General features: G+C 46.3%; 1 protein-coding gene across 3 annotated transcripts in view; it reads right to left on the bottom strand.

Annotated features, from left to right (window-relative positions):
* The window catches only part of MYO1B (myosin IB), a 155,424-nt gene that overhangs the window by 97,451 nt on the left and 30,605 nt on the right, over positions 1-27,368 (bottom strand). For all 3 annotated transcript variants that reach the window (XM_080933416.1, XM_080933417.1, XM_080933418.1), the window contains exon 3: positions 12,575-12,690. In XM_080933416.1, coding sequence (XP_080789542.1) covers positions 12,575-12,690 — 116 coding nt within the window. The remainder of the gene's footprint in view (positions 1-12,574; positions 12,691-27,368) is intronic.

Raw genomic sequence — 27,368 nt, 5'->3', positions numbered from 1 at the left:
TGCACTGTTCTATTTATATGAGCAAAATATGCACAAATGCCTGCTAGCCTCAGTAGCTGTACACACTACCTCGCTGAAGGTGACAGGGGGCACTTGAACATGACAGTGTCCTCTGAACCCAAAGCAGTTGGCAGCGCCTACACCTCCCCAGTGCAAACGTCCATCCTGGGAAGCAGCCAGATCCTCCCTCTCCCACACCGTCACAGTGGACAGAGGAAGATGCTTAGCAGGAAAGATGTGTTTGTACCTTAGTCCTCTAGTGCTCCTTTTTGTAAAGTGAGTCTTGACGCTGATGACTCCCTACCTACCCCCACGCAGGTGTTGGACACCAATAGCCAACGAGAAGGGCTTCATACGCACAGCAAAATTACCCTGTAGAAGCCAGTCAGTATGCTTGGCATCAAATGTTGCCCCTCCTGAATGATATGATTATCCATCACCAGGATCAACTAGAAATTTTGTCATAAAACATAAATTATTTGCAAAGCAAGTCATTTGCCATTCATTCATTAAAATATCACATGCATACACACGGAAGCATAAGTCTGATTTTTTTTCCAGTTGGTTCACCACTCATTCATTAAAATATGAGTTTGAGCATATTCAACAAGTCTGAATTCTTTTCCAGTTGGCAGTTGAGTTAAAAGTTGGCAATTCTTTCTAGACACAAATCCCAAACGCCACACACTCGTATTACTTTAGAGTAACTGTCACAACCCTTCAGTCCTCCCAATGACTCAAACACATGGGTATTTTGAATGTTTTAATGAAATTAAAACTAGTTCTACATGGAGCTATCAACTCAACCCAAGTAGCTTTTCCTAGCACCCTGGCTAACTGTACCATGGCCACAGATAGTCCTTTCCCATTTGTATATATCCATACGGTGAGTTACTAAGCTACAACTGCCACCTATTTTGAGAATCCCTTAAGACTCCATGCTTATGGCACTTCCCAAGCCTCTGAACACTCTTTGTGAGGGGCTCAGTTCCTTCCGCACCTCGAAACATGTGCAATTGGCTCCCTGTGCTCACAGGTTTCCTCCTCTAGGAATTCAACCAAACGCCAACGGAAACAGACCTGAAAGAAAAACTAGTGAACAGGAACAAACTTCCTCGCCAGTGTCCTCCGAGTCCGACAGACGGAAGATGGCTTGTATCATGGTCATGGTGTATCAGGTTTTGTAAGTAAGAGATGGTTTAGGGTGACTTGAGTAAGTGCAGGGTGAGGTAGGAGTCCAAGCTACATGTCTCTTTTTAATGAACTCGAGCCTTGGCAGATCTGGGTATCTTGAGAGTTCTGGGGCCACGAACCCATGGATACACCGAGAAATCATTATATGCTGCTCCATTACATTGGCAACATACAGCCAACGCTGGCCTCCTGCTCCAGCTCTCTGCTTGTCTCCATCTTGTTCTCACGTGCTAAGGGCTGGAGTGACGCTTTCCAAGGTGTTCAGCAGGTAGCTGCTCTGCACGCATGACTCCCAATTCTAGTCTCTCAGCTCCTTTCTCCAGGGCACTGGCCTCCTTGTTGCCATGGGAACCCACCCTGTGTTCTCCCCCTTGCTCTTCCTCACTGAAGTGAGGACGACTTGCTCTCGCTTCAGCCGTCAGAGTAGCCTCTTCATGTGCCACCTGGGATAGCGGTCCCCCACACCCATTTCTCGTGGTCCAGCAACCTCCTCCTCTTCAGTTCGTCGTCCCTGAATTCCACTGTGTGTTCGGTTGCTTGTTCACGTACTGCTTGTCTTCGTGCTAGAGTGCCATTTGCTAGAGAGCTAGGGAAGTTTGTTTTGCATATCCAACTGTCCATATCAAGTACAACAATGCCTGCTGTGGTGCAAACAGGGCATAAAATGTAGAGATGAATGAGGAACTTTGTGTAGAGGGCATATATTTGTTTTCAAGGATTATGAGGTGAGGTGAGGAGCTACCTACTGGACACCTTGGAAAGCATGACCCCTTAGCACTGAGGACATGACTATGGGAGTCAAGCAAGAGAGTCAAGCAGGCCAGGTGGCGGCAGTGTGGTGGGAGACAGATTGCAAGACCGGATAATGAACGGGGCGTGGCGGGAATGGGAGGTGTGTGTGAAACAGGCAAGAAAGATTTGGGCCGTGATTAATGAAAGGGTGGTGCTGGCAGCACCCACAGCCAGGAAGAGGAAAGGGAGCAGGGTCATCCCAAGTCTGGGCTACCACATGCTTAAGTGTGCAACACCTTTGAGAGTTGGGGGGACGCCAAAGGGCTGAGCACAGTCCAGCTGTCTGCCAATGAGGTTGGAGATCCGAGTCTGTAAGAAACACCAGAGCATTACAGGCATTTGGAGCCCCATGGTTTATCTAAGGGGTTGTCTGAGAGGACAAGTCCCGGAGCCAAGCCCCACTGAGACAGCAACCAAAAGGACGATTCATCCAGAGGGGCCAGAGGGTGGAAACACAGGCGTGTAGAAGCCAGAGAGCCAGACTTAGAATGATTGCATAAGGAAGCTTGTCACACTGCCAAAGACAATGCAAGACTGGTCACTAGATCTGACAACATGGAGGTGGCAGATGATCTTCGAAAAATGATTTTAGTGCTGGCGAGATGGTTCAGTGTGTAGAGGAGCTAGCTGTCAAGTCTGATGGCCTGAGTTCAAACCTCACGACCAACCTACGTAGTAGAGGGAAAGGACTGCCTAAACTTGTCCTCTGGCTTCTACATGGGGTATGCCATGGTGTATGTGTGTGTGTGTGTGTGTGTGTGTGTTTGTGTGTGTGTACATAAATAAATACATGGAGTAATATTTTAAATAAAAGAATAACTATTTTCATAAAGTAAAAAAATTCAGTGGCTTCAGTCAAAAGAAGAATAGAAGAAACCTAGGAACAAATGTGTAAATGTGTGTAATTTTCTCAGTCCTATGATAAAGGAAGGCAGAGAACTGGCTGGCAGCGAGGAGGTGTGGCCAGAAAAGCAGGGGAACAAATGCTCAGGGCGGTGGAGCACAGAAGAACTCCGGAGGTCCTGCAGCAGAGAGGGGTCAGCCTGACTGTGGCACAGATGGAGTGCTGCCTATGGAAGAGCCTGGAAGCCGGGTCAAATGCTTCAGGTTTCTAGAACACCATATCCAGACCCTACAAAATGACAGTTTGAAGTTCAGGAATCCAGCTCAAGCACCTCAGGACAGGCTTTCTCACGCTGCTTGTGGAAGACACACATACATGTGCAGTCTGGCCCTTGCCTCGGGTCCCAGGCACTCCTAAAACCTTCGCAATTTCCTGAGTACTGACAATGTCCTATTATTCATAAAAAGGCCTTGTTCACGATTTCCCAAGGTTATGCTAGCAGATGACTCGCTGTGAGTCCCCTAGTAGCTTTAGGATAAAGTGTTTAGCAGAAAGACCCAGCCTGACACTGACAGTGGAAACTTGGGCCCACCCCACACCTCCAAGAATCGGGGAGTGCGGGTGGTGTGGGGAGTGTGTCTAGAGACCAGGTCACAAAGCCCTGGGCAGTGAGATAGCCAGGGGTCATGGAGGAGACTCCAGCAGGCAGGACACGGAGCTACAGGGAAGGCGGTGCGCTAGGAGAGCAGAGGTCCAGTCTGGTCTGGAGCCCTTCCCACATGGTCTGCTAGTCAGTGTTTTTAATGCATCTTCTCTTTTTAATGTATCAGTGAGTGTTGTTTCCCTGAGTTCTATGAGAGGCTCTAAAAAATTCTCAACACAGAAAGGGGCAAGGTGACATTTGTGGATATAAATGTGTAGCTACTGAGAAAGAAGTATGTTCCGGAAAGACACTGACAGATGGTATCTTAAGTGGGGAAGCCTTGTTGGACAGTCTGTGACCTATAAAGGCCATGCTATTTCTAAAGAGCTGAGTGTCAGATCTGATTGGATTGTTAAATGTCCAGTCAGTATTAGAGACTCTAATGATGTTGGGGGATCACACTCTGGTGGTGTCAGAAATGGTACTTACTTCACACCTACTATTAGATATGGGAATTCCACAGGGAAAACAAAAGAGACCAATTCAACACTGCTCTTTGAGTGGGACAAATGAACAAGACAACACACTCTGAACTTTGCTAACCAACAGTCTTAGATGCAAAAATGGGGACGGGGGAGACAACCACCCTCTTGCTTCCTCAACAGTGATTACCAAGAGCCAACAGGTTCCAACCGATGACGCGTGAACATGAGTTTTGTTTTTGTTTGTTTGTTTAAAAAGCTGCCTGGAGAACCCACACACAACAGGGGGATTCCAATGCCACCTAAAACCTCTCAAGTAGACCTGGACCCCTGTATCCACAGTGACTGAGCGGAAGCCAAAGGGACCAGTACTGGGAATGGAAGGTTCCATGTCTGTATGTACTTAGCAGGCATCTAAACAGCACATTGGATGATGGAGTCAACTGCTCCCTACAGCTCAAGAAAGCCTCTCTGCCCTGGAACTCTAGTCTATGGTACAGCTCGAGAAAGCCTCTCTGCCCTGGAACTCTAGTCTATGCTACAGCTCTAGAAAGCCTCTCTGCCCTGGAACTCTAGTCTATGCTACAGCTCGAGAAAGCCTCTCTGCCCTGGAACTCTAGTCTATGCTACAGCTCGAGAAAGCCTCTCTGCCCTGGAACTCTAGTCTATGGTGCAGCTCGAGAAAGCCTCTCTGCCCTGGAACTCTAGTCTATGCATGGAGCAAGCGCCCGCCTTCTAAAACCTCCTCCATGAGACCATTTACTGCTCCTCTCAAACACGGCAGCCCTCGGTAGTGACACGAATGTGACAGGATGGACCAGGGCGCATCCTGCATTCTGTGGCCTTTTCTTGGCCTTTTGTAGTTATTGATTTATTGGTGCAGCGACCGTGCGTCCTTCATGGCAAACTCACGTACACATCTGCAGAACTTAGCACATCCTAGGACGCTCAGTCATGTTTATTGGGAGGCAGTTCAAGCCCTTCGACTTTGGATTCCTCACTGGCAGGAACACGCCCTGAACCACAGAGCAGCAAGCCCCCCTCTTGGGCTGGCATAATGGAGCCTGCTCCCCTTCACGCGGGTTTCAGCTCCTGCAAGCCTATCAACGCTCAGGCCTGAGTCTCCCAAGTGCAGACCCCGAACTCCATTTGCTCATCTCCCTGAAATGGATCAGGACCACGGTTGGCCAGCCAGTCCCTACCCTGACAAATTCCAATTCTGTGTCACAAGGCCTACCCACAGAATGGAGCAAAGCCTTTTCTTTGAAAACCAATGGGACAGGCACGGCACTCTCCCTAAGCATAAACCCTTAAGGAAGGGCTCCCTGAGAGTGTTCCTCCTGCCTCCGTGTGAAGGAAACAAGGAACTAACCTTTTCTGAGGCTGGGGCCTTAGGCTCATCTAATGAAAAGGAGCATTTTCCCAGACTGTTGTAGACCTTCCCACGTCCCATCAGACACCAGCAACACTGACAGGAAATAGTCTATTTTGTTGGGACCCAAACTTTACCTTTGAGATCATGTCACTGAAACCACCTCTAGGCTGAGGTGAACATCTGATGTATGCTCGGCTTTACAAACAGCCTTTAGATAAAAGTTTCAAATCCCAGATGAGCATTTGACAAGAAACAATAAAACGTCTCAACAGACATCTACGATTAAGGTGATCTGAGACTTCCTGGACGTTCTAGAAAGTTTCTACTGACAGACACATTCTTACATCACTTTAAATTTTACAACACAAGCATCTGGCTGGCATCCCACCGACTTTCCCACTTTTAGCTTTAAAAGCTTCAAAGTCTGAAAGAATAAAAATTAACTGTGTTTCCCCCTACCCAAACAACAGTCTCTGAAAGGAACTGTTAAAAAAGAGCCCCAGGCAGCACACTGAGGGGGTTCTGCAGCGCTCCCCGGTAACCCTGATGGCCAAGTTCAATAGCTGGGACCCATCTGGTGAGAGGAAAACTGACTTCCTGTAAGGTGTTCTCTGAACTGCCACGTCTCCCCCAAGTAAAACAGGTAATTGTAATTTTAAAAAAGAAGGAGCCCCAGGAAGATAGACACCTGGGGGAGACGTTTGAGATTCAAAAGTGAGATTCCAGTTTGTGGAGCATGTTCAGAAATGGACTACGCATCAGGGCAGGAGGCATGCCTGGCTGTGGACCCAGCATCAGAAGCAGCTGACTTCTGAACCACAGCCACCACAAAACTGCCACCAGATTTCCAGTTGTTCTAAACCAAACGCTTCTCTCCAAAGATGGAAGGCAAACACCTGGTCTGCCTTCTCTTCACTAAGGCCCACACCGCCATGTATAAATGCAAAAGGATGGTTTTGACCATTTTCAAGATGGTGTTGGGATGAGTGAGATGTTAGTCTGAAGTGTCTGACAGGGAGAGTGAGTCAGCATCGTGATCCCATCCTGCACATGTCACACATGCACGTCAGAGACACGGAGACAAAGCCTCGGCCCAGAGTCTCCCACGTATGACTGGTTTGCATGGTTTCAGAGAAAGTGACCCCAGAGATGTACTGTAAGGCTACCACTAAAGATCATCTTTTTCTTTTCTCACTAAAGTCTCATTCCCTTTCCCCTTCCCTCCCCCACCGCACCCCACCTCACACACACCCTAACTCCAGCCTGTGAGTACACTGAGTCAAATGCTATCTCCTCAGTGAAAATGAGCTTTGTTCTGTTTACTGCTGCATCCTAGTGTCTCAAAGAGGGCCTGGAGCACAGCAAGTGCTCATTAAATATTTACTCAGTAAATTCGAACCATTTCTAAAGCAGGTACGTAGGCAGTGGGATGGACAGGAAAGGGCAAACATCTTCCTACAGGTAGTGTATTAGAACAGCTGGAAAGTCAATTGCTCCAAAAGGAAAATGAGAGCAGCAACTAGGCGACCTTGGCCACGCCCGGCCCACGCCCTCGATCCTCAGGAAAAGATCTGTTCTCCGCACCACTTATCCAACCCATCATTACAAAAGCATAGGACGGAGCCTGGAGTCCATACTGTAAAGACGGCCGACACCACGGCTTTCCTGCTGTGCCACAGGAAACATACAGACCATATGTAAAGGGCAGCAGCCAGGTCTCCTGCAGGGAGCCCCGAATCTCTGCACGCCCGACTTCATCACTTCCACATCCTGGATATGACCAGAGCGTTCTTTATAGCATTCCACCAGCTCACCTGGAGCCCGGGGAAATGACAGTCAACCAAGCACTCAGGACACGCAGGCAACCTTGCTACGCCACTCTGCAGGCACGCAGCCCTAAAGACTGATGCAAACAGAGGGGGTCAAAGGTCACAGAGACATCTCTGTATGACTGACATTACCACTCTACCTAAACTCGCCCAACTAGTGACTTGTAAATTTTTTTAGGTGAGGGTAATAAAAACTTCAACATCTTAAATCTGTTTTGTTTTTTCCCCCTAAATTTTCAAATATCTACTTACAACACAAGCTTATCCCAATTCAAGCAGGATGTGTTTCCACTCTGTCAGGGTGTGTTCTGGCAGTGACATGATACAGTCTGCCTTTATGTGGTGAGTCCCCTCCAGAGGCTCTAAGGCAGCATGAACAAAATGAGCCACCTAAAAACACTCAAGAGTCAAGGGCACTATAAAAGCATACTGCCTTCTGATAAAAATGAAAATTTTCAATATGGTACATGACATCTGACTAAACTCCCCTGTCAGGTTTCTATTCCTGCACAAACATCATGACCAAGAAGCAAGTTGGGGAGGAAAGGGTTTATTCAGCTTACACTTCCACATTGGCAGGAGATGCAAGGGATGGAGGGATGTTACTTACTGGCTTGCTTCCCCTGGCTTGCTCAGCCTGCTTTCTTATAAAACCCAGGTCTACCAGCCCAGGGATGGTACCACCCACAATGGGCTGGGCCAGGGATGGCTCCACCCACAATGGGCTGGGCCAGGGATGGCTCCACCCACAATGGGCTGGGCCCTCCCCCCTTGATCACTAGTTGAGAAAATGCCTTACAGCTGGATCTCATGGAGACATTTCCTCAGCTGAAGCTCCTTTCTCTGTGATAACTCCAGCTGTGTCAAGTTGACACACAAAGCCAGCCAGTACAGCCTCCCCACCCCCATCCTATGAAAAATAAGTTGTTTTCAATTATGTCAGTTATGAGATTTAGAAAAATGGAATAGAAATTATTTTAAATGCCTTTTGCTTTCTAGCTATTGAGCTCTAAAAGAAGAGAGCTTCAGGAGCCACTGAGCAGGAAAAATTTCCCATCTTACAGAAATTCCTAATTCAAAAGAATGGCCCATTAGGCTGAAAAGGTGGCTCAGTGGTTAAGGGCACACTTTTTCTTCCAGGAGTTCAATTCTCAGCACCCACATGGCATCTCATAACCATTTCTAAATCCACTTCCAGGGGATCCAGTGCCCTCTTCTGAACTCTATGAGCACCAGACATTCATGCATGCAGAGGAGACACCTGAACACGTAAAATAAAATACATCTAAAGAGGGAAAAAAGATAAAGACTGGACACAATCACAGAGAGGACAGGTGGTATGTAAGGTCCCATGGGCAAGTCCAGCTGTAGTGCAAACCCTGATTCAAGATACTGTCAAAAAACAAATATTCACAAGGACTAGTGCAAGATTCATGCACAGAACGAAGTGGGGATGCCCCAGCCTGGAGGAGGCGGTGCTAGAAAAGAGCATGAGACAAGACTGGCAGAGAGTCTCTTATCATCCTTCTTATTGTAATTCCTTTCTCACTGGGCCATGGAGTGTCACACCAAGCCCTCAAGTATATGAGGCTACCTGGGTATAAATGGGTATTTCTCCCTCAACACAAACCCTAAACTAAAAATACTTTCCCACTGGGCAGAGAAACCTACTTAGCTTCTTCTAGTGATTTGCCCAAGATTTTAAGAGGCCCCTGAGTGCAAGCTCTATGCAATGGGCCTTCTCTCTCTCTCTCTCTCTCTCTCTCTCTCTCTCTCTCTCTCTCTCTCTCACACACACACACACACACACACACACACACACACACACACACACACACTGACGTCAGTAAACCACACCTGACCTGGTAGATAATCCCTGAGTAATGGCTAAACTGTTAACTGTGAAGGAAGTAACAGACCCAGCAGGGGCGGAGAGGAGGTGAGAGGGGGCCTGACACAATCTGAGACGTGAAGGCCCTGGAGCTGCTCTGGCGCCAAGGGAGGGCAAGCACTGCTGGTGCAGATGCAAAGCATGCAGAGATGCAGTGGTGGGGACGAGCAGGCAAGAAGGCAGCCAGACGCAGGGAGGCACCGCAGAGGCTGGCAAACATGAGCTGGTGAAAGCCACCACGCCAGGGTCTTCATGGACTGCTTTGCTTTCCACCAGGGTAGCAGTGCCAGGCTGTCCCTCCAGGAATAGTTCAGAGACAGGAATAAAGACAGACAGGCCAAGGCATGTCCTAGGACAGCCATCTACCACATCAGACCCGTTTCCGATGGAGAGATGTGAAACTGCAAATGGAAACGTGGCTTGTGGGGTAGGCAGTGGATGCAGACATGGTCATAGCTCCCGAGGAGGGTGTGAGGCACAAGAACACAGGCAAACACACAGAAATACACAGCAAGAAGGACAATGTGGGACTCATTCCAGATGAGGGCAGGTTCGAAGCCCACAAGGGCTCTGCTACCAACAGATGTAACAAGTTCTCTACCAGTAATAGGACCTCCTTGGAAGTATTATTCTGAGAAGGAAGTGATTTCTAATACGTGTAAAGTCTTTAGGGTAATGCCTGCACACAGTGTAAGTCTCAGGCTGTACCAGTTCGGTATTGCTACCATTAAATCAAAAGTCTGCAGCAGAAAAGCATAACCATGAATGAACACCATTTGCATCCAGCCGTGGGTGAGCTATACTGCAGTGTGTAAGAACAGCCGGAAGCCAACAACAGCCATGGGAAGCTGGGCTCCCAAAGCACAGGCTTTTCCCAATATGGTTTTTGAGTATGTCTCTGGGAGAATATGGAAGTTACTCCAAGCACCATACTTGAACATGACTTCAGTATCTAAGATGTGGGTGATGTTAAGGTGATACATGATTGGACTGTGGAGAGGTAGGCGGAGAAAAGGCTAGGAAAATGGAAGAGAAGAGAAGGGGTAGATTCCAGGAAGGACGAAGATGGAGGCAGATGCATATGTTTCTCTCGGTGCATCTCTTCATAAAAAAAGGTTGTAATGAATGTTTTAAAAGGGATGGAATTGTACAAGATCATTTGACTTATCTAGGTGGGCAAATTATATTATACCTATTGGATCAGAGTAGTTTGGTGTGTTCTGTGATGGTGATGACTTAAACTGAGTTCAAAGGGTGTAATGAGAGAACTCATAAAGCCCACCGATTTTGGGATGTGTGTATCTAAGGCTTGACAACAACACACCAAGGGGAAGTGAGTGAAAGCAACACACTGGGGTGGTTGTATCCATCCGGGACAGAAGCACCAAGTGTGGTGGAGTGAACCTGACTGAATTCTTAGAGGTGACTTAGAACGCCAAGTTAGAGATCCCTGTAGTGCCAGACGGCCCCTCGGGAGCCAGCAAAGTGCAGGATAAGGTTAAGCCATCTTTTTAATATTTACCACAACACTAAGACTTAAAACAAAAATTCAGGCACCAAATAAAATGTTTTACTGCAAGGGATCTAGAGGAATGATTATAATGACTAAAAATATTTATGATTAGAAATATAATGATTATAAAATTATAAAAGCAATTTCAGATTTTTATTTTTCGTAGGCACAGTTGAGACTAGACTGGCAAAAACAACTTGATTGGGAAAATACAGAGTGCTCAGTTTTTAGTAACAATTCTCCCATGTTTAAATATTTAATTCCAAACAGTCTCACATGTCCCTATGAGCTATAGCACCAAGAGAAATCAAAATACACACCTAGACAGTGATATAGATACTCCTAGACAGGTATATGTGCATATATGTGTGTGTAGATAGATAAACTGATATATTCCTTAATTATAAGAACTCAATTTTCATCAAAAGTGATAGAGGTGGTCTTTAACCACAAGAGAAAACACAGTTAAGGTGTTGGCTAAAGTTCTTTTCCTACCGAGCTCCTTGGCTCCTTGGCTCCAGCACACTGCCTCTGTGAGCAGACAGCTCAGTGATTTGCAGACTCCTGTGTGTCACCACTGTGCGGTGGTACAGGGGCATTGCTGTCATTAATGACCAGCAGCACCCTACGTACAGTCAAGTGTCCTTAGACATCATCAGCTGCTCAGCCCTGCTTGGAGATACTGCTGAACATCTGAACCACAGGCTCATAGCTTAACCACTTTCAGAAGCCACACCACTGCCACAATATCCCCATGACAAATTAGTCTTTGCCTCAGCCAAGACCTTTTCTAAACCATTTCCATACCAGCATTTCTGTTCACAGACAATAAACATTGAAGACACATATCATTTATGTACATCTCATGATAAGCCAGGGTTGTTTTCAACAGAGCGTTTGTTTGTTTGTTTTTGGTGAGAGGATGAAGGTGTTACGGTAAAAGCTAATGGTGAGCCCCTGACACTTCTCAAGACATCTTTGTGTAAACATCAGTCCTGGGCCAGCATCCAGCCCCAGATATCTTAAATCTACATGCAACATTTTATCACATACAAGTATTCTACAACATCCAACAAATCACCCCTTTGCAAATCACTACTTAATGTAACTGGAAACAGTAAGAACTCCAAAGGAATTTACACACCCATGGAGGAGGGGCAGGAAATGTCTCTGTTCCAGGCTTTCAGCTTGTTACAGCACTTGGCCCCAACTCGACCGTTTCCTTTTAACTTACCGATGGACACAAAAGCATAAAGGACGAACAGATTCCTTTTGACTATAAGTGAGCAGAACAAAACTAGAGTAATAAAAAAAAGTTCCGCTGAACTTGCCTTATAATTTTCCTTCCTTTCTTTTTCATACCTTTTTATAAGGGTAATTAAAAATCTAGTCATCCAAGTCTGTATTGATCCATCAAACATAAAAAAGACTTTCGTAGTTACTTTAATCATTCAGAATAGAAAACAAAAGTCAAATGCTCGTAATAACTCAACATTTGAGATCTTTCTTGGCCCAAAAGGACAATGAAAATGTTAGCAGACTCTGTTCTGTTTGTTTGGTTGTTTGATTGTTTGGTTGGTTGGTTGGTTGGTTTGGTTGGTTTGGTTTGGTTTTGGTTTCTCTGTGTGGCTCTGGCTGTCTTAGAACTTGCTTTCAACACCAGGCTGGTCTTGCCCTTGCCTTGGCCTCCTGAGTGCTGAGTGCCTCCTGAGTGTGTGGCACCACAGCCCGGCCGCCAGACTCTCATAAACAATGTGCACTCCTGTTTTATGTACAAAACTCATCAGCTGCTGCTACTCACACAGACGCTGCAGCAGACACAGTTCACACACCAGTATTGCCTTGGTTTTCACAGCATTAACTATCAACATCTACATTCTTTTCTGTGATCTAAAAACCGGAAGAAGACAAAGAAAGCATTTTCCTGTGATTTGAGGAGGCAGCTGCACACATCTGGATCACTATGCGCTGGAGCAAAAGGTAAAGTTCAGAGTTAGCAAGCCAAACTTACATGTGAGGGCTCAGTTCATAGAAGTTCCTATTTCTGTAATCTTCCACTTTCTCCGGTGAATAAATGGGCAAGGACCGGTAGGGGTTAACAGATATAACCACACTCCCAATGTAGGTCTGTAAAAAAAGAGAAAAATAAAAATATGCTAACAACTACATGGGATGCACTTGGCCATCTCTAAGTTCAGTGTGATACGGTTTCATCCTTGTGAAGCCAACACTTGTCCTCGGTCTTACACATGTAAGAACACTGCGTGTCTGAGCTCCACCTCTGTCTGACACTTGTAAGAACACTGTGCCTGTCTGAGCTCCACCTCTGTCTGACACTTGTAAGAACACTGTGCCTGTCTGAGCTCCACCTCTGTCTGACACTTGTAAGAACACTGTGTGTGTCTGAGCCCAGGTGGCACAGTGGGTGTTCACTCTTATCACAAATGAAAAGTTCACATTTGTAGATTAAAAGTGTTTTGAGATAAATCCTAACATAACTTTATGACTCTGGACAGGAGCTCACCAAAGCCCTGTCATACTTGCCAAAATCTCCTAATTACTGGTAATGGTATGCAAAAGCCACCCTTTCCCAGGGGACGCTCAGAGCTGGGGCCTCCACACACCATTATCGGCGTCCCAACTATTCCGCCCACGCCCGTACCTAGGCTACGGCTTCAGCACTGCCCCTCCACAGCCTGCCACCTAAGCAGTACAGACCACAAGCAACTCAGCATTAGATCCACAGCCCTTGGAAATAAATGAACATCAATATTTCGTGCTGCAGCTAATACTTTGGTAGTAGTAGACTTTACATGCACTTTCCAATGGAGCACACATGTAATGTTACATTCAAATGTACTTCCCGAGAGACCAGTGCTGTGTTTTCACAGATGCTAACAAAATCCAAGCTGCAATCTAGAACTCTCTCCCTTTGCACTTCCACCTTCCATCTCTGGCATCTCCAGGAAGACTGGTTTGGTCCCTTTTGTCCAATGCCACAACACCACAGGCAGTAGCTACTTGGCAAGCTCATCTTGGGAGCTCTGGTTTTCCTGAGTTTCAACCTCATAAAAGCAGAAAGAAGGAAAAAAACTGCTAATTATACATGTGATAGAAATCTGGAAAATGGGACTAGTGAGATAGATCAGCCATTGGAACTTGAATTCTATCCTTGGGGCCCAAATACACCAAGGAAGAAGAGAACCAAGTACAAGTTATCCTCTGTCCTGCTCATGTGCCCCATATGCCTCTGACTTCGCGAGCGCATGCGCGCGCACACACACACACACACACACACACACACACACACACACACAGAGAGAGAGACAGATACACACAGACACACACAGACACACACACACACAGAGAGAGAGAGAGAGAGAGACAGAGACACACAGAGACACACACACAGACACACACAGAGAGAGAGAGAGAGAGACAGATACACACAGACACACACAGACACACACACACACACACACACACACAGAGAGAGAGAGAGAGAGAGAGACAGATACACACAGAGACACACACACAGACACACACAGAGACACACACAGACACAGACACACACACACACACACACATAAAATGTAACTTTACAAAAATGTCTTTAAAAGGGAAAATACTGCTAAGATGAGGGTCGGGGTGTGGCCATCACTTTCCCAAAGTCACCCATCAGACGCTAACATTTCTTGGACAAGCTCAGGCACTGAGACCTATGGGGATGAAAATTAAACAATATAAAGGCAAAGAAACAGGAGGAACACTCTGCAATGCCTTTCCATGAGCCATAATGGGTTTAATGTAAAGACCTCGCCCACCATGGGGTACAAAACAAATCATTTTCTGTATGTCCCACCAATATGATCATAATCTAACCAAAGGGGCAGAAAACCTGCCACTATATGAGAAAACTGCCCCTCCACCCAGCGTGTGTTCCTAAATTCTGTCGTCAGGACCCCAGATAACCTGGCCTGAAAGAATGACTAGGTTCACTAGTCCCAGTCAGACAATAGTTTCAACGCTTCCAATGGTCCTCACACCAGAACGCTCCACAACCACTCAGTGGAGATGCTCAAACTGGGAAACTGAATAGCTGCTAACATACCATCACGCCAGAGAAATGAAAGTGTGGCCACAGCTTGGGTATTTACTGAATGGATGATGAGCCCTCTTTGCAGGGAAAGTACTTGCATCTTTCTCCTTTTGTAAAATAAAAATAAAGTAATTGGACAGATTTGTTGCCAGCAGAGAAACCTGCTCTCAACTTGAGTTGGCTCTTTCAAACCAAACTTTACAATGCTGAGCAGTGATAAAAATCTACCGCTGTGGCATTCCTACAGGACAAATGTCTGCCTTGGTTTCAGCATCAAAGCCACCCTGCTAATGACAAGAAAATTTCTTTTCATTTGTAGCTTTCCGAGCATTCTTAATTAGCCACGCTTCTGCCCCCAGCTGCGTCACTGCCCGGCAGAACAGGACCCACCAAGGCTGCTCAGTAAGCATCTCTGAATGACTCGCACAGGCTCCATCATCACTGGGAAAGTGGGTCTATAGTCCATTATCCCTGTGTTGATGTGCAGTGCCAAATTCACTATATGCAATGGCCACTACTTTATTAAGCCATGTGCTGTCTGTGAACAAAGCCTTAAGCAAAGTCCTTCTCTCCAGCTTCCTGCTCTACGGAGGGGGCTGCTGACAAATACAGCCAGAAAAATGTCTTCCACTTGTATAAATGCCTGTTAGTAATCCGGCACCTCCATGGCCAGCCCCAAGGGAGTCAAGGACAACAAGACAGTCATCACTAGCTACCCAGAGTGCCACCACACATTCCCATTGTCTCCTCTGGTAAGTCCTTCTTCACGTCCACCGAAGCCCTGATGAAAAGTCTGCTTTCCCTCTCCTCCTCCCCTCTTCCCTTCCTCCAACCAGAGGCAGCCCCTGCGCTATCTTACCCCGTACCGTACCCCCTCCCTTTAATAAACCTCCCAGGTGAGACCTGTTGCTCAGTGTGATTTCTGTCATTAGTGGTCCCATCGATCCCCACTTTGGAAACAAGGGGAGTGTTTCAAAGGGAAGTGCTTACTGTAAATCCAGACATGGTTTGGCCAAAGAGACATTAGCAAATGGGGCTCAGGCAGAGATCGGAAAACCACATGTGGCCTGGGATGTGCCCATGTCTGCACAACTGTCCTGTGCTCTAGATGTGAATGGGCTTGAGCTGTCAATGGAGAAGTCACGTGGGGGAACAAAGCACCCTGCTTTACAGCGTGTGCTATAGGCCCTATGAATGAGCCGTCCCAAACCATCACCCCCACGGATGCCACCAGACACGTCAGCCACAGGTATAATACCAGGTGAGGACAGCCTGAAACGCTATTCCAGAGAGTTGTGAGCCGGAAGACTGCCATTAGCCATTAGTTCCTGAAAATGACTGCTACAACAGGAATCTCCAGAGAAGGGCCACACAGGACGTGAAAGCAGTCATGCTCCCCATGATACCACCAAGCCGGTTCCCAGCCTGTGCCCAACAAACCAATTAAACAAACAAGCAATAGTGAAAAGCAGGAAAAGGAAATTTATGGGAAGAACAAAGAAGCCTAGTGAGGAAGGTGTGCTTCAAATGCACGTACGTGCCTGATCCCCCTACCACCTTCTCTCTCTCTGTCTCTCTGTCTCTCTCTCTCACACACACACATACACACAGTGTCCCTCTTTGGGTCTTAACAGGAGGGTATTGTTTAAATAGAAGATAGTCCTGTTCACCATTGTCTGGGCTTCGCTCTCTCCTGCAGACTTGCCTGACAAGTTCTTAGGATGGTGTGAAATCTCTTTCCTGGAGACAAGTTTCTCCTTCTGAAACCAGGCTGCAGCCTTCTCCTCCCAGCAAGAGTTCCTGGAGAAATTTCAGTTTCCTGGGGACAAGTGTTTTAATAGTCAAAGGGAGGCTCAGGTGTGTCTCTGGAGTGACCTCACCCCTGGCAGGCTGGTGACTTTCCACTCCAGGTCTGCCTCTTCTGGCCTTGAACTTCTAACAGGATCTCTCCCATTGCTCTTGATGGGCCTCTTCCTTGAAGATTCTACACGCAAACCCCCAGGTAGCAGTAGGAAAAATGAAGTCTTCAGTGGCAACCTTTCGTCCTTGAAGACACACAAGATAACCCTGGAAGCAGCTGATTGGCTGGATGGGACTGACCTTCAGCTCAGGGTTTGGGCTATGCATCATATACATGCAGGAAATGCAGTTCACTTCTACATCAACGAACACTTGGACTTAAACATTCTCACTGGCATTTTGTTGCTCCATCAGACCCTCAAAAGACAGGAAGTTCCTTGACCAAGGAGCCATTTTTTTGCTCATCACCCCACCCCCAACCTCAGCACCAGCAGTCAGCAGAGTCAGCATCCCACCCACCGAGGCACTGAAAAGCTTCTCTTGTCTGTCACTGCTTGTGTGAACTGCCAACGTGTAGCCATGCGTGTAGAAGAGAAGAAAGAAAATGGGGACGAGACAGGAAAAGTAAAGAGAGAACGGGCTGGGCCTTTAGACACCAGGCACAGATTAACAGCTTCCCCTCACTTCTCTGGGGCAGACATTAACTTGAGAATGTGCCAACATTCCTAAGTCACAGTCATCTCCAGCTGTATGGCTTCAGAACTTGTAGCCCTCCAAACAGATGCCTCCTGAGGGTGCTTCTGTGACCTCTCTTGGCAGCGTTTCCTCCCCAGATTCCACTTCAGAGCCTGAAAGAGTCCCTGCAACCAGAGGTACTCCCATTCCACCAGGAGTCCTCCCGAAGCGCTCTCCTCAGAGACTATCTCAGTGACCTGGGGAGACCCAGCCACCACAGCTTTCAAAGAGATCCCAGGTGAACTCTGGCATTACAGGCTTAGATAAATTTATCTGAGGTGTAGGGGTTGGAGTCCTGACTACTGTTTTACAGGAGTCAGTAGATAACTACATGGAGTTTACATCGCCATAATGCAGGCTGTCCACAGAACGCTTACGCACTTGCTGTGGGCTTGGTGCTCTGATGTGTAATCTCACTTAATCCTCAGAGATTCGAGGCTGAATTAATAATCCCTCTGTAGACAGGAGGAAACCGGGGTAGGGAGAAGCTAAAAATGTGCCTCGCTTTACACAGAGCTGAAGATTTACAGGAAAATGTGCAGCCAGCTTTACACCGCAGTCCAAATAGATTAAAGCACGACCCAGGGGTATGATGGAGAACCCCGAGTGCAGAGCTCAGATGCCGATGCTGTGGGCTCACATTTAAACACGCTCATCTGCCCTTGGACACGCAGTGACTTGTGACTTCACAACTGTTCTTGCACTGCCTGCCTGGAAACTCTACAGTCGGATTCCTCCCTACTACTCCTCCCTTCTCCCCTCCCCTGCTCTCCCCCTTTTCTCTCCAAACTCCCCCCCCCCCTTCTTTTCCCTGCCCTCTACTGCTAAGGACGTGATGCTAGGCTTAATTACTGGTTGGGTAGCTTGTCTGCTGGGAAGCCACACTATTTCCTGTCTTCCAAAGGTGCTTCAGTCTGAATAAAACAGTTCATTTACCTGTTTCCTGTTAGTGCCCCTTGAGTTACTTTCCTGTCTAGGGAGCAAGGCTGTTGTGAACACATGTGTACAGATGTGTTTTAATTCCTTAGTAGTAAATGCTTTGGAAGTAAGTTAGGAGACAACTAACCAACCTCTCACACGTTATTCCTTGCTCTTGCTTTCCCGAACCAACTTCTCCCTGTAGACTTGCTGTGATCTTTGCCTTTCTCAGACATTCTTGTGCTGTAGTAATTTTAAATATGTGGTAACCTTTTTTTTTCCTGTGCTAGAGCTGGCACCAGTAGGGCCACATGGTGCTGTGTGGGTCATCTTTATCTCAGCGGCTCCACACTGCCCCAAGTACTCGCAGACCCCGCCTTCCTTTGACCCAGGCGGTCTGCTATGCCCGCCCTGGCTGCTTCTGACCTGGTTGCTTCTCTTCCAGCCAAGAACTTAGCTCACATTCCCCACAGCCTGGTAAAAACATGAGTCAATAATCAATAATTTACCAAACAGATTTATATGTCAAATTCTCAATCCACAATCCATCCACACAGTAAGCTTACAACCAGTTGACAAAGATACAAACCACCCAACCAGGTAAGATTAATTGACCTATAGAAATCCACCCCTAGAAAGTATGTATATATCTCCATGGCTACTCAGAGCCACGCAGACGGAAATGGGTCATCCTCATCTTCCATGTTGAATCTCCTCCTTCCTGCTCTCTCTCCTTACAGAAAGTTCGTCCCTGCCCCACTCTCTGCTGTCCAATCATTTATCGGCTTGACATCAGCCTACGTTCTTGGACCCTCCACAGGACCTTTCTCCATGAAGACCTCAGACCACAAGTGCTCATTTAGACAGTTACATAACGTCCTTCCATCTACTTTAGTGCCTAGATTAGTTAGCTTTGTTCCCCCCATCGTTTGTTTGTTTGTTTGTTTGTTTGTTTGTTTGCTGCGTAGGCCAGGCTAGCCTTGAACTGCAGTTCTGTATACAGTCCAGGCTTGCCTTAAACTCACACTTGTCTCCCTGCCTTAGCCACACTAGGGCTGGAATTTAGGCTTGTACTGTCAGAGTAGTTAGCTTTGTTTTCCTGTGTAGAAGACTCATCTCAGCAATATTATGAAAGGCTCCGACAGATAGACTATCAGGAAATTTTGTAATTCTCATGGTACTTTAAGAACAATTGGTCTTTAGTAAATGTGCTGCTTGTTTATTTGACAATCAGTCAAATCATTTTGGTTGTTCAGTCCTGTGATGGGTCATCTCGGCTTTGAGCCTTTCCTGCTTCGAGTCACACGTGTGGAGACTTGGACTCAGAAGGCTTGGACATCTTCTCTAATGGGTTTTGAAACCACTTTAGATTAAATAGCACTAAAGCTACATAACTGTTTTATCTGTTAACTGACACCTTCCTGATTTATTTTTCTGACGTCGAAATGACTATTATGATCAATTTTTCTGTAAAGATCAAAATACTCTTCTTGTAACCTGAAGATTCCTTTTCTTCCTCCCCTTTGTTTCTGGTGGCATGAAGACTTCAGCATCCATAACCTGGATGGCCCAGTGGGAGGCTTCTGCCCAGGAGAGGAGTACTTCCATGTACAACGGTTGAAGATCCAATCCAGGGCTTAGAGTTGTTGACTGCATACTCTAGGGGCACAGCTGATTCCTGACTCTTCATCTGAATACATTTCTCCTGACTAATGGGACCGTTGGTTACTGTACCTTTCTTGGTTCTTGTGACCAGTTTACTGATAGCTATTGAAGCTCTTCTTATTTGCCAGTACTCTAAAGTACCTGTGTTGAGTTTTTAAGGATCTCCACAGACTTGCAGAATTAATTAAAGTTCCCTCTTCAGACAATGCAGGGGCCGAGTGATGCTCTGTGATGCTGCCTCTTGCAGCCGCCAAGGGATTTGTTTCGAGAACTCCACTTACAAACCCAGGATTCTTGGCTTCATCCCAGAAGAGATTGTTAGGATAAGCTAGTATGTGTCGTGCTATGGTTTATTACTTGGTGTAATTGTGGCAGGAGGGAGTACCTTGGTGAGCCCACGCCGAGGGCCCCCTCTCCCCAAGGAATTCCCTGAGGAATCTCGTCATTCGACAGACTAAGTATAAAGAATATTTATTGTCTATGTGATTGTGGGGGGTGGGGTGGGGGGGAGAACAGGGACCTGGGAAGAAGTGGGGAGAGGACAGAAAGAGAGAAAGAGATGGAGGAAGAGTCTGGCTGGGAACAGGTTGGAACAGAGAGAAAGAGATGGAGAGAGAGCCTGGCCAGATGTGACACAAGCTGTTGCTAGGTAGCTGTTGGGCAGGGCCCAGCAGAACGGTCTGTAACCCAGCATGTAGAGTTAGAACTTATTGAAAAGTAGGTTTTGAGCACAAAGATAAGACAGAGAGGTTTTCACCGATAAGGCAAGACACCTGGCAGCGTGGACGTGTGCTTTCCAACTTCACTGCCGTCACACGGACACACTCCACGGGCTTTGAAGGTCTTCAGATGGGTGCCGAGGAAGCTGAGTGAGATTAGAGAGGCACTGGAGTTCAGCTGCATGTGAAAGTCTGCATTGTGGGGGGACGCAGGACTACAGGATAGCCTCACTGAAGACAAATATTTTTGTTTATGAGATTTCCTAGAAAGTATCCAGAGAGTACTGAGACCCTACCCAACGCCATATTGTGTTCATGTCTTAATACCCACTGTGTTGCCATTGTAACATAAAATATTTTTATAAAAGAGGAAAGGTGTGGAGTGGAAGAGAAGGCTCAGCGATTAAGAGTACTTGCTGCTCTTGCAGGGGACCTGGAACCATCTTCTGGCCTCCAGGACGCCAACACACACGTGGTACACATACCCAGAGGTATACATGCCATATGCATAAAAATTTTAAAATATGAAAAAAAAAGAAAAAAATCTTTATCTCGGCAACTTTCTCAACAGCGATGGTTATTGTGTTAGACATCTTGTTTTTCTCAGGCAGGAGGCTTCAACCAGAGGCTTGCTCTACAACAACGCTACCCAACCAGTGGATAAGACCTGAGTTCTTAGCAGGGGTGGAGTGGACGGAGAGGGACAGAGAAGAGAGAAAAGGAGGGGAGGGGAGGAGAGAGGAATCCGACTGTAGAGTTTCTAGGCAGGCAATGCAAGAGCAGTTGTGAAGTCACAAGTCACTGCGTGGCCAAGGGCAGATGAGCGTGTTTAAATGTGAGCCCACAGCATCGGCATCTGAGCTCTGCACTCGGGGTTCTCCATCATACCCCTGGGTCGTGCTTTAATCTATTTGGACTGCGGTGTAAAGCTGGCTGCACATTTTCCTGTAAATCTTCAGCTCTGTGTAAAGCGAGGCACATTTTTAGCTTCTCCCTACCCCGGTTTCCTCCTGTCTACAGAGGGATTATTAATTCAGCCTTGAATCTCTGAGGATTAAGTGAGATTACACATCAGAGCACCAAGCCCACAGCAAGTGTTCCACAAGCAGTACCTATTATGGTGGTGTAAACTCCAATGACTCCACTGGGATCTACTGACCACTATACAACAGCCAAGTCAGGACTCCAACCCCTAAACCTCAGCAAAATTCACCCAGTAGTCCTATAAAGCCAAAGCCATGAAGACTTTTTCAAAATGGTCTTTGCATGCAGGAGATGGCTGAGTTACCAGAGTATGTGAGATAAGCGCAGTGAACCTAATACTAAGATGACACAAGAAAGAAAAACCAAGTCCTTGGAATCCTCAGAAACAAGAAGCATTAACTTCACCATGAGGAACCGCTTTTCCTCTTGGGCCTTAGTCCCTGGGAATTTGATCACAAGACACAAACTATTAGGTACCACAGTGCTATGAAATTGAGGTCTGGGAGACTTTCCCCACTCTCCTGAAGAGATGCTTTGTCTTTGAGGTTTTATTAAGAGGCACAGTGTGGTGTACCAAATGCTTTGATTAATTTTTATACCATTCAAAACTGTACAAAATGATGTAAGTCAAAATTATAAATGTGAGGTCAAGAGCAGATTTCAATGCCTTTCCGGTTCAACAAAAATGTGATCCAATGTACGTATCTACTCTGCTCTCAATGACAGCTCTACGCTCAGAAACATGTTTGTGATGTGTGTGTATGTATAGGACATATAATGCACGATATGTGTTGTTTATATGCATGCAGTACTACACACACACACACACACACACACACACACACACACACACACACACCGCATCACTAATAATGCCCTCTTTTTACAAATGAATTAGCGGTGGTAGACTCAGAATAACTTCCTTTATGCTAAGATAGCTGTGAACTGGTGCACACACACCTGGTACACTCACCTGGCACACACACACCTGATGCACACACACACCTGATATACCAGGTGCATACACAGCCTCTTTACCTATCACAATGCTACAGGAAAACCAGGACACAAGAGACTGCTCATGTGCCCAGTTTGCCGCCCGTACTTGCTTCTTCTAAACTGTTTTCTTTCTGCTCACAGCAGCCATTCAGCTTCAAAGGCTCCTCAAAGCCTGCTTCCTCACTGCCCTCAGGATCCCTCAGAACGTCGCACACCACATCCAGGTTGTTATTTTTATTTTCCCAGTATTTCTCAGTTCACTATTGTATCTAGTGCCTTAAGTCACCAGCCTCAGATGAGATGTCCACAAATAAACTAAGAGGCCTGCAGACTGTGACTACAGATGACATCCAGGCCTGCTGGTCTAGCCTACCATCACATCATAATCTTTCATTCCTGGGCTGTCAGTCATTTCAGGCTATAAATTAAAGAACTATATATGAAGAGTCCCATGCCACACTTAAATACCAGCTAAAAATACCATCTCAGGCTGCCTTTAATTTAGAGCAGGACAACACCCCAGTGCCATATCATCGCCGAGACAGATTCTGAAAGGAGGCAGGATCTTCCAAATATACACTATTCTCCAGATCCAATAAAGCCTGTCGCTAGGGTTCATGTGGCCCTGAGTAGTCAGGTTCCTGTCTTGCCACGAGTTCTGAAAACAGTATTACGTGGCTAACTGGAAACAGGAACACAGTGAAAATAAACCTGCACAACGAAGACAAAAGCAAGAGCAAAGTAGGGAAGACAGAAGAGAAAGGCTTACTCAGCTGGGGTGTGCACCCCCCCAAGTCTGCATGCTAGAAACTTGAGCTTAAATGTGGTCAGGTTGGGGAAACCTTTAAGGGTGGGACATTACCCTAAGAAGAGAGTCATACAGTCCTCACAGGATGCAACCTCCTGAAGAGGGTGATAAAAACTATAACCTAGCTTGTGACTTCTGTCCAAATGATCACTGGCATACAGTCCTTTGCTCTTCTGTTTCTCCACCATGGTGTGATACAACCAGAAACCCTCACCAGGACAATACATCTCAGTCAAAAAAACTAAAACAAAACAATGAATAAAAACAATATTCAGTAACAGCAGAGGAAAATGGAAATCCGATTTTTTAAAGAAATAACAAATTCTAGATCATTAAAGAAAAGCTATTCTTGCCTTCCAGCCCCAAACACAGTCACACTGCCTACTTCATATCCCACCCCTACTCTGTGTACTCATCTGTGCAGGAACTCAGTGAGATAATTATCAAAATGCCCATTTCACAGATGAAAGAACTGAGTTTCCGACAATGGCACTGACGGTTGTGAGCGACTAAAAATTAAAAATCAACATTAAAATTCATCTGCTCTGTAGATAAAGAAGAAGATTCGTGTGTGGCTGAACTGGCCCATTTGTGCTGAGCCAAAGACCTTCCTACAATGAACAACATTCTTTCCTCAAGACGTTCTATGCTTGGTTTTGTTTGGTTTGGTTTGGTTTGGGAGGGGTAGGGATAATATAATTATCTTCTTGGTTGATGTCTTTCTTCTCTGACTTATAAGGGCCAAGGCATGATAATGTCTGACTTAAGAACTGGATGTGCCTATCCCATGTCTGATAAGTTCACATCCCTGTACCACTGAGTGTTCTGTCAATAAATAAATGGCAAGAACACTGATGATCAAACCCACTATTCAGCTAGGTCACTTGGAAATGAGGACTTATTTCAAAACCAATGCCAATCTCTATTTTTATATAGCACTACTTAGAAAACCAAACAGGCTTCCATATCAGTGAGGACATTTGATATTCACGTACGGCCAGTGGAACTATCATTCCCACATGACCCCCAGCATTGGATTTCCTAGATATAAATCCCGGCACTATTTTATACCCAGCGGAACTATCATTCTCACATGACCCCCAGCATTGGATTTCCTGGACATAATCCTGGCTCCATTTTATACCCATGGTGTAAGCATGGAACAGACACGGAGACTGCCTAAGAATGTCACATGTAAAATGAAACTGTTACAGCACACAAGACTCCCTAAGAACTAAATTAGCTAAAACATAAAGGGTCTAAAGTATTCGTAGCATTTATGGACTTTTCCCAGGTTGGCCTCTGCTCTAGGGTGCCCATCAGACTGCCTCCACCAGAGGTCTTTTCTGATGTCCTTGTGTCTTCCAAATCAAACTATAGGTGTAGCTTCAGCCAGAATACTTGAGGTAAATGTTTATAATGCTATACAAATAGTGCAAGTACAATACAGACCCCGCGAGAAGCCGAAAGCAGACAACTGCGCATCAGTTAAAGATTGTCCAGTTACCATGGGTTTTATGAAAGTTTGGACAGGCTAAAAACTGACATGTTATCTAAATTGATGGTCTTCCTAAAGTGTGCAAGAGACAGACAGTCCTCAGAATCAGACACAGCATTCCTCTACGCCTCATGATTGCAGTTCCTGGCTCTCTCTGGGCTTCTGCGCCATATTGGCGTTCCAAACTCCCAACTGCACACACCGTGCGCTCTCCACCCACACACACTGCAGCCTAGGCATTTCACAAGCACCTCAATGGCTCTAGGATGTCTAAGGAAAGAGAACCTCAACTCTAAAACCAAAAAAGCATCCTTCCTTAAATGAGCAGTTTAGAAGACTGTGAAAGAGTGAGTAATCAGTATAACTTCTGGAAATCTGCTACTAGAAAACCACATTTCCACTTCACATGTGCCTAAGCTGCCTGGATGTCCTCTTAAAGGCATATTGCTATTATATATTTAAATTGTGAAATTATAAAAACCAAGAGGACATTAGGTAGGAGGAATAACATTAAGCTAGACTTTGAATGTCAACTCTTGAGTTCTGCTAACAAATGAAAGTTCCAAATTTTAGATTCTCATTCAGTACGGGTGGAAATTCCGTGGGCTATGTCACTTACATAAATAGTGAGCACTCCTGATACAAAAAAACAATAAGAGGACGAGTAACTCAAGCTGTTTCATAACAAAAGGAGACGTGCCATTTATGGCAAACAGCTTCCTCAGAATAGATCCACATGGCATGACCTACCCTGTGTAACATGTTGGGATTCTGTAAACTCCACCCCACAGTTACCTGGCAATAGCCAGGTATGCTCCACCCCAATTATCTGGCCCTATAAAGGGAGCTGTTTGCTCCTTCTCTTCTCTCTCTTGCCCTTACTCCCTTTGTCCCTCCTCTCCCCATTTCCTTCCCACCTCTCTCTCCACATGCTCATAGCCAGTCTCTGCTTTTCTACTCCTCCTCCTCCTCCTCCTCCTCCTCCTCCTTCTTCTTCTTCTTCCTCTCTCTCTCTCTCTCTCTCTCTCTCTCTCTCTCTCTCTCTCTCTCTCTCTCTCCCCACTACCCTCTTAACTCCCCTCCCCATATCCTGAATAAACTCTATTCTGTACTATACTATTGTTTGGCTGGTCCCCCAGGGGGAAGGGATTCCCAACATGGGTCCCCCAGAGGCATCCCCCTTGCCCCCAGGCCTTGTGGGACCTCCACAGAGCATATCCCCCCACTCTCTTCATCTTTTTCCTAACCCTAACCCTCTTTTTTTCCAGTATGAACTACCTTGTGTATAAACGAGAAGACACAAATGAGAACCAGAGGAACTGTCGCAATGCTCAAAACTAACCAAATATCCAGTACTATACAGGTGAGTGCTAAGACGTCTGGTCCCATTCCATCCCTACCTCTAGAATTTTTAAAAATTAAGGTAACTTGTACCAGATTTTCTAGGCTGTCACCTTTACAAGTGCAATTAGTCTAACCTAAGATCTTGAAACTGGGCTAATTCAGACCTCAATGTGTAGATGATCCCCAACCTGACAATTCAGACAGAAAACAAACTAGGTAGGCACCACAAATACTTCTGCCAGCAGACAGGCACCTTGTCTCTTTACTTTCCATATCTGACCTCCCTGTTCTCACCCAAATTACAGTTCTCCTGTTCCTGGACAGAACCACAGTCCTGACCAGTCACCCTAAAAACAGAATATCCGACCTCAGGTCTGCCTCTTCCTCCATCACAACCAAGCCCACATGAGACAGAACAGGGCTGCAAGCTCCCCTGAGGGTGGGGGTGGAGGGGCCGGAAGGGCTGACAAAGGGCAGAAAGAGCTTAGGACAGCGGAGCTTGGGAATGTCACAACTAGTTTTTCCCAGCCACTGACCCCACACTGAGCCTCTGAGACTCAAAGGCATGGCCTGCAGCTGGTCCCAGCTTGAATAACACTCTGCCAAGAGCAGGAAGAACAGCAAACAGCCTCTGACCCTGCAAGCTTCTGATGGGCCAGTCCAATTGTCCCCTCTATCCCCCAGCAAACAAGCCCAAAGCCCTGGCTAGGAAGGACAGCTGATGCTCCTGGGGACACAAAAGAAACACTGCATGCTCCTGGGGCCACAGACATGAACCAGTATGTTACCATTTAATCAATGTGTCAACCCCCTCAGAAGATATTCTTGGGGCTGCATTTTACTCAGAATGTTGCAAGGAACTCCACCAAAATAAATTTTCTTGTTATGAAACAATAAATAAGGCTCTGCACTGTTTGGGATGCAAGACACTGATGGAGCCTGACTGTACCATTCGACTTAATTCTGACCCGGGTCCTCTGAGAGATCTACTTCACAGGAAAGATGTCTGGGAAGCACAGGCAGCCTAAGACTCACTACAAACCCCTCCTGTGGAGCACATCTTCTATATGGCAGCAACATCGTGGCCCCAGCAGCACATGAGTGCTTTCTTGGCATTGGTCTCACTCTCCCTAGGTCTGTATTTGCCTGGGCATCCATCCCTCTCACACTCCAGAGTCAGCAGGCTGAAGATGCAGACGAGTCTGGAGCAAATCACATCCACAGCAGAGTTCAAGA

Source organism: Micromys minutus, assembly GCF_963924665.1.
Source record: "Micromys minutus genome assembly, chromosome: 19".
Taxonomy (NCBI): domain Eukaryota; kingdom Metazoa; phylum Chordata; class Mammalia; order Rodentia; family Muridae; genus Micromys; species Micromys minutus.
Note: the sequence above shows the minus strand (reverse complement) of the source record. Positions and strands in the feature narration are given on the sequence as shown.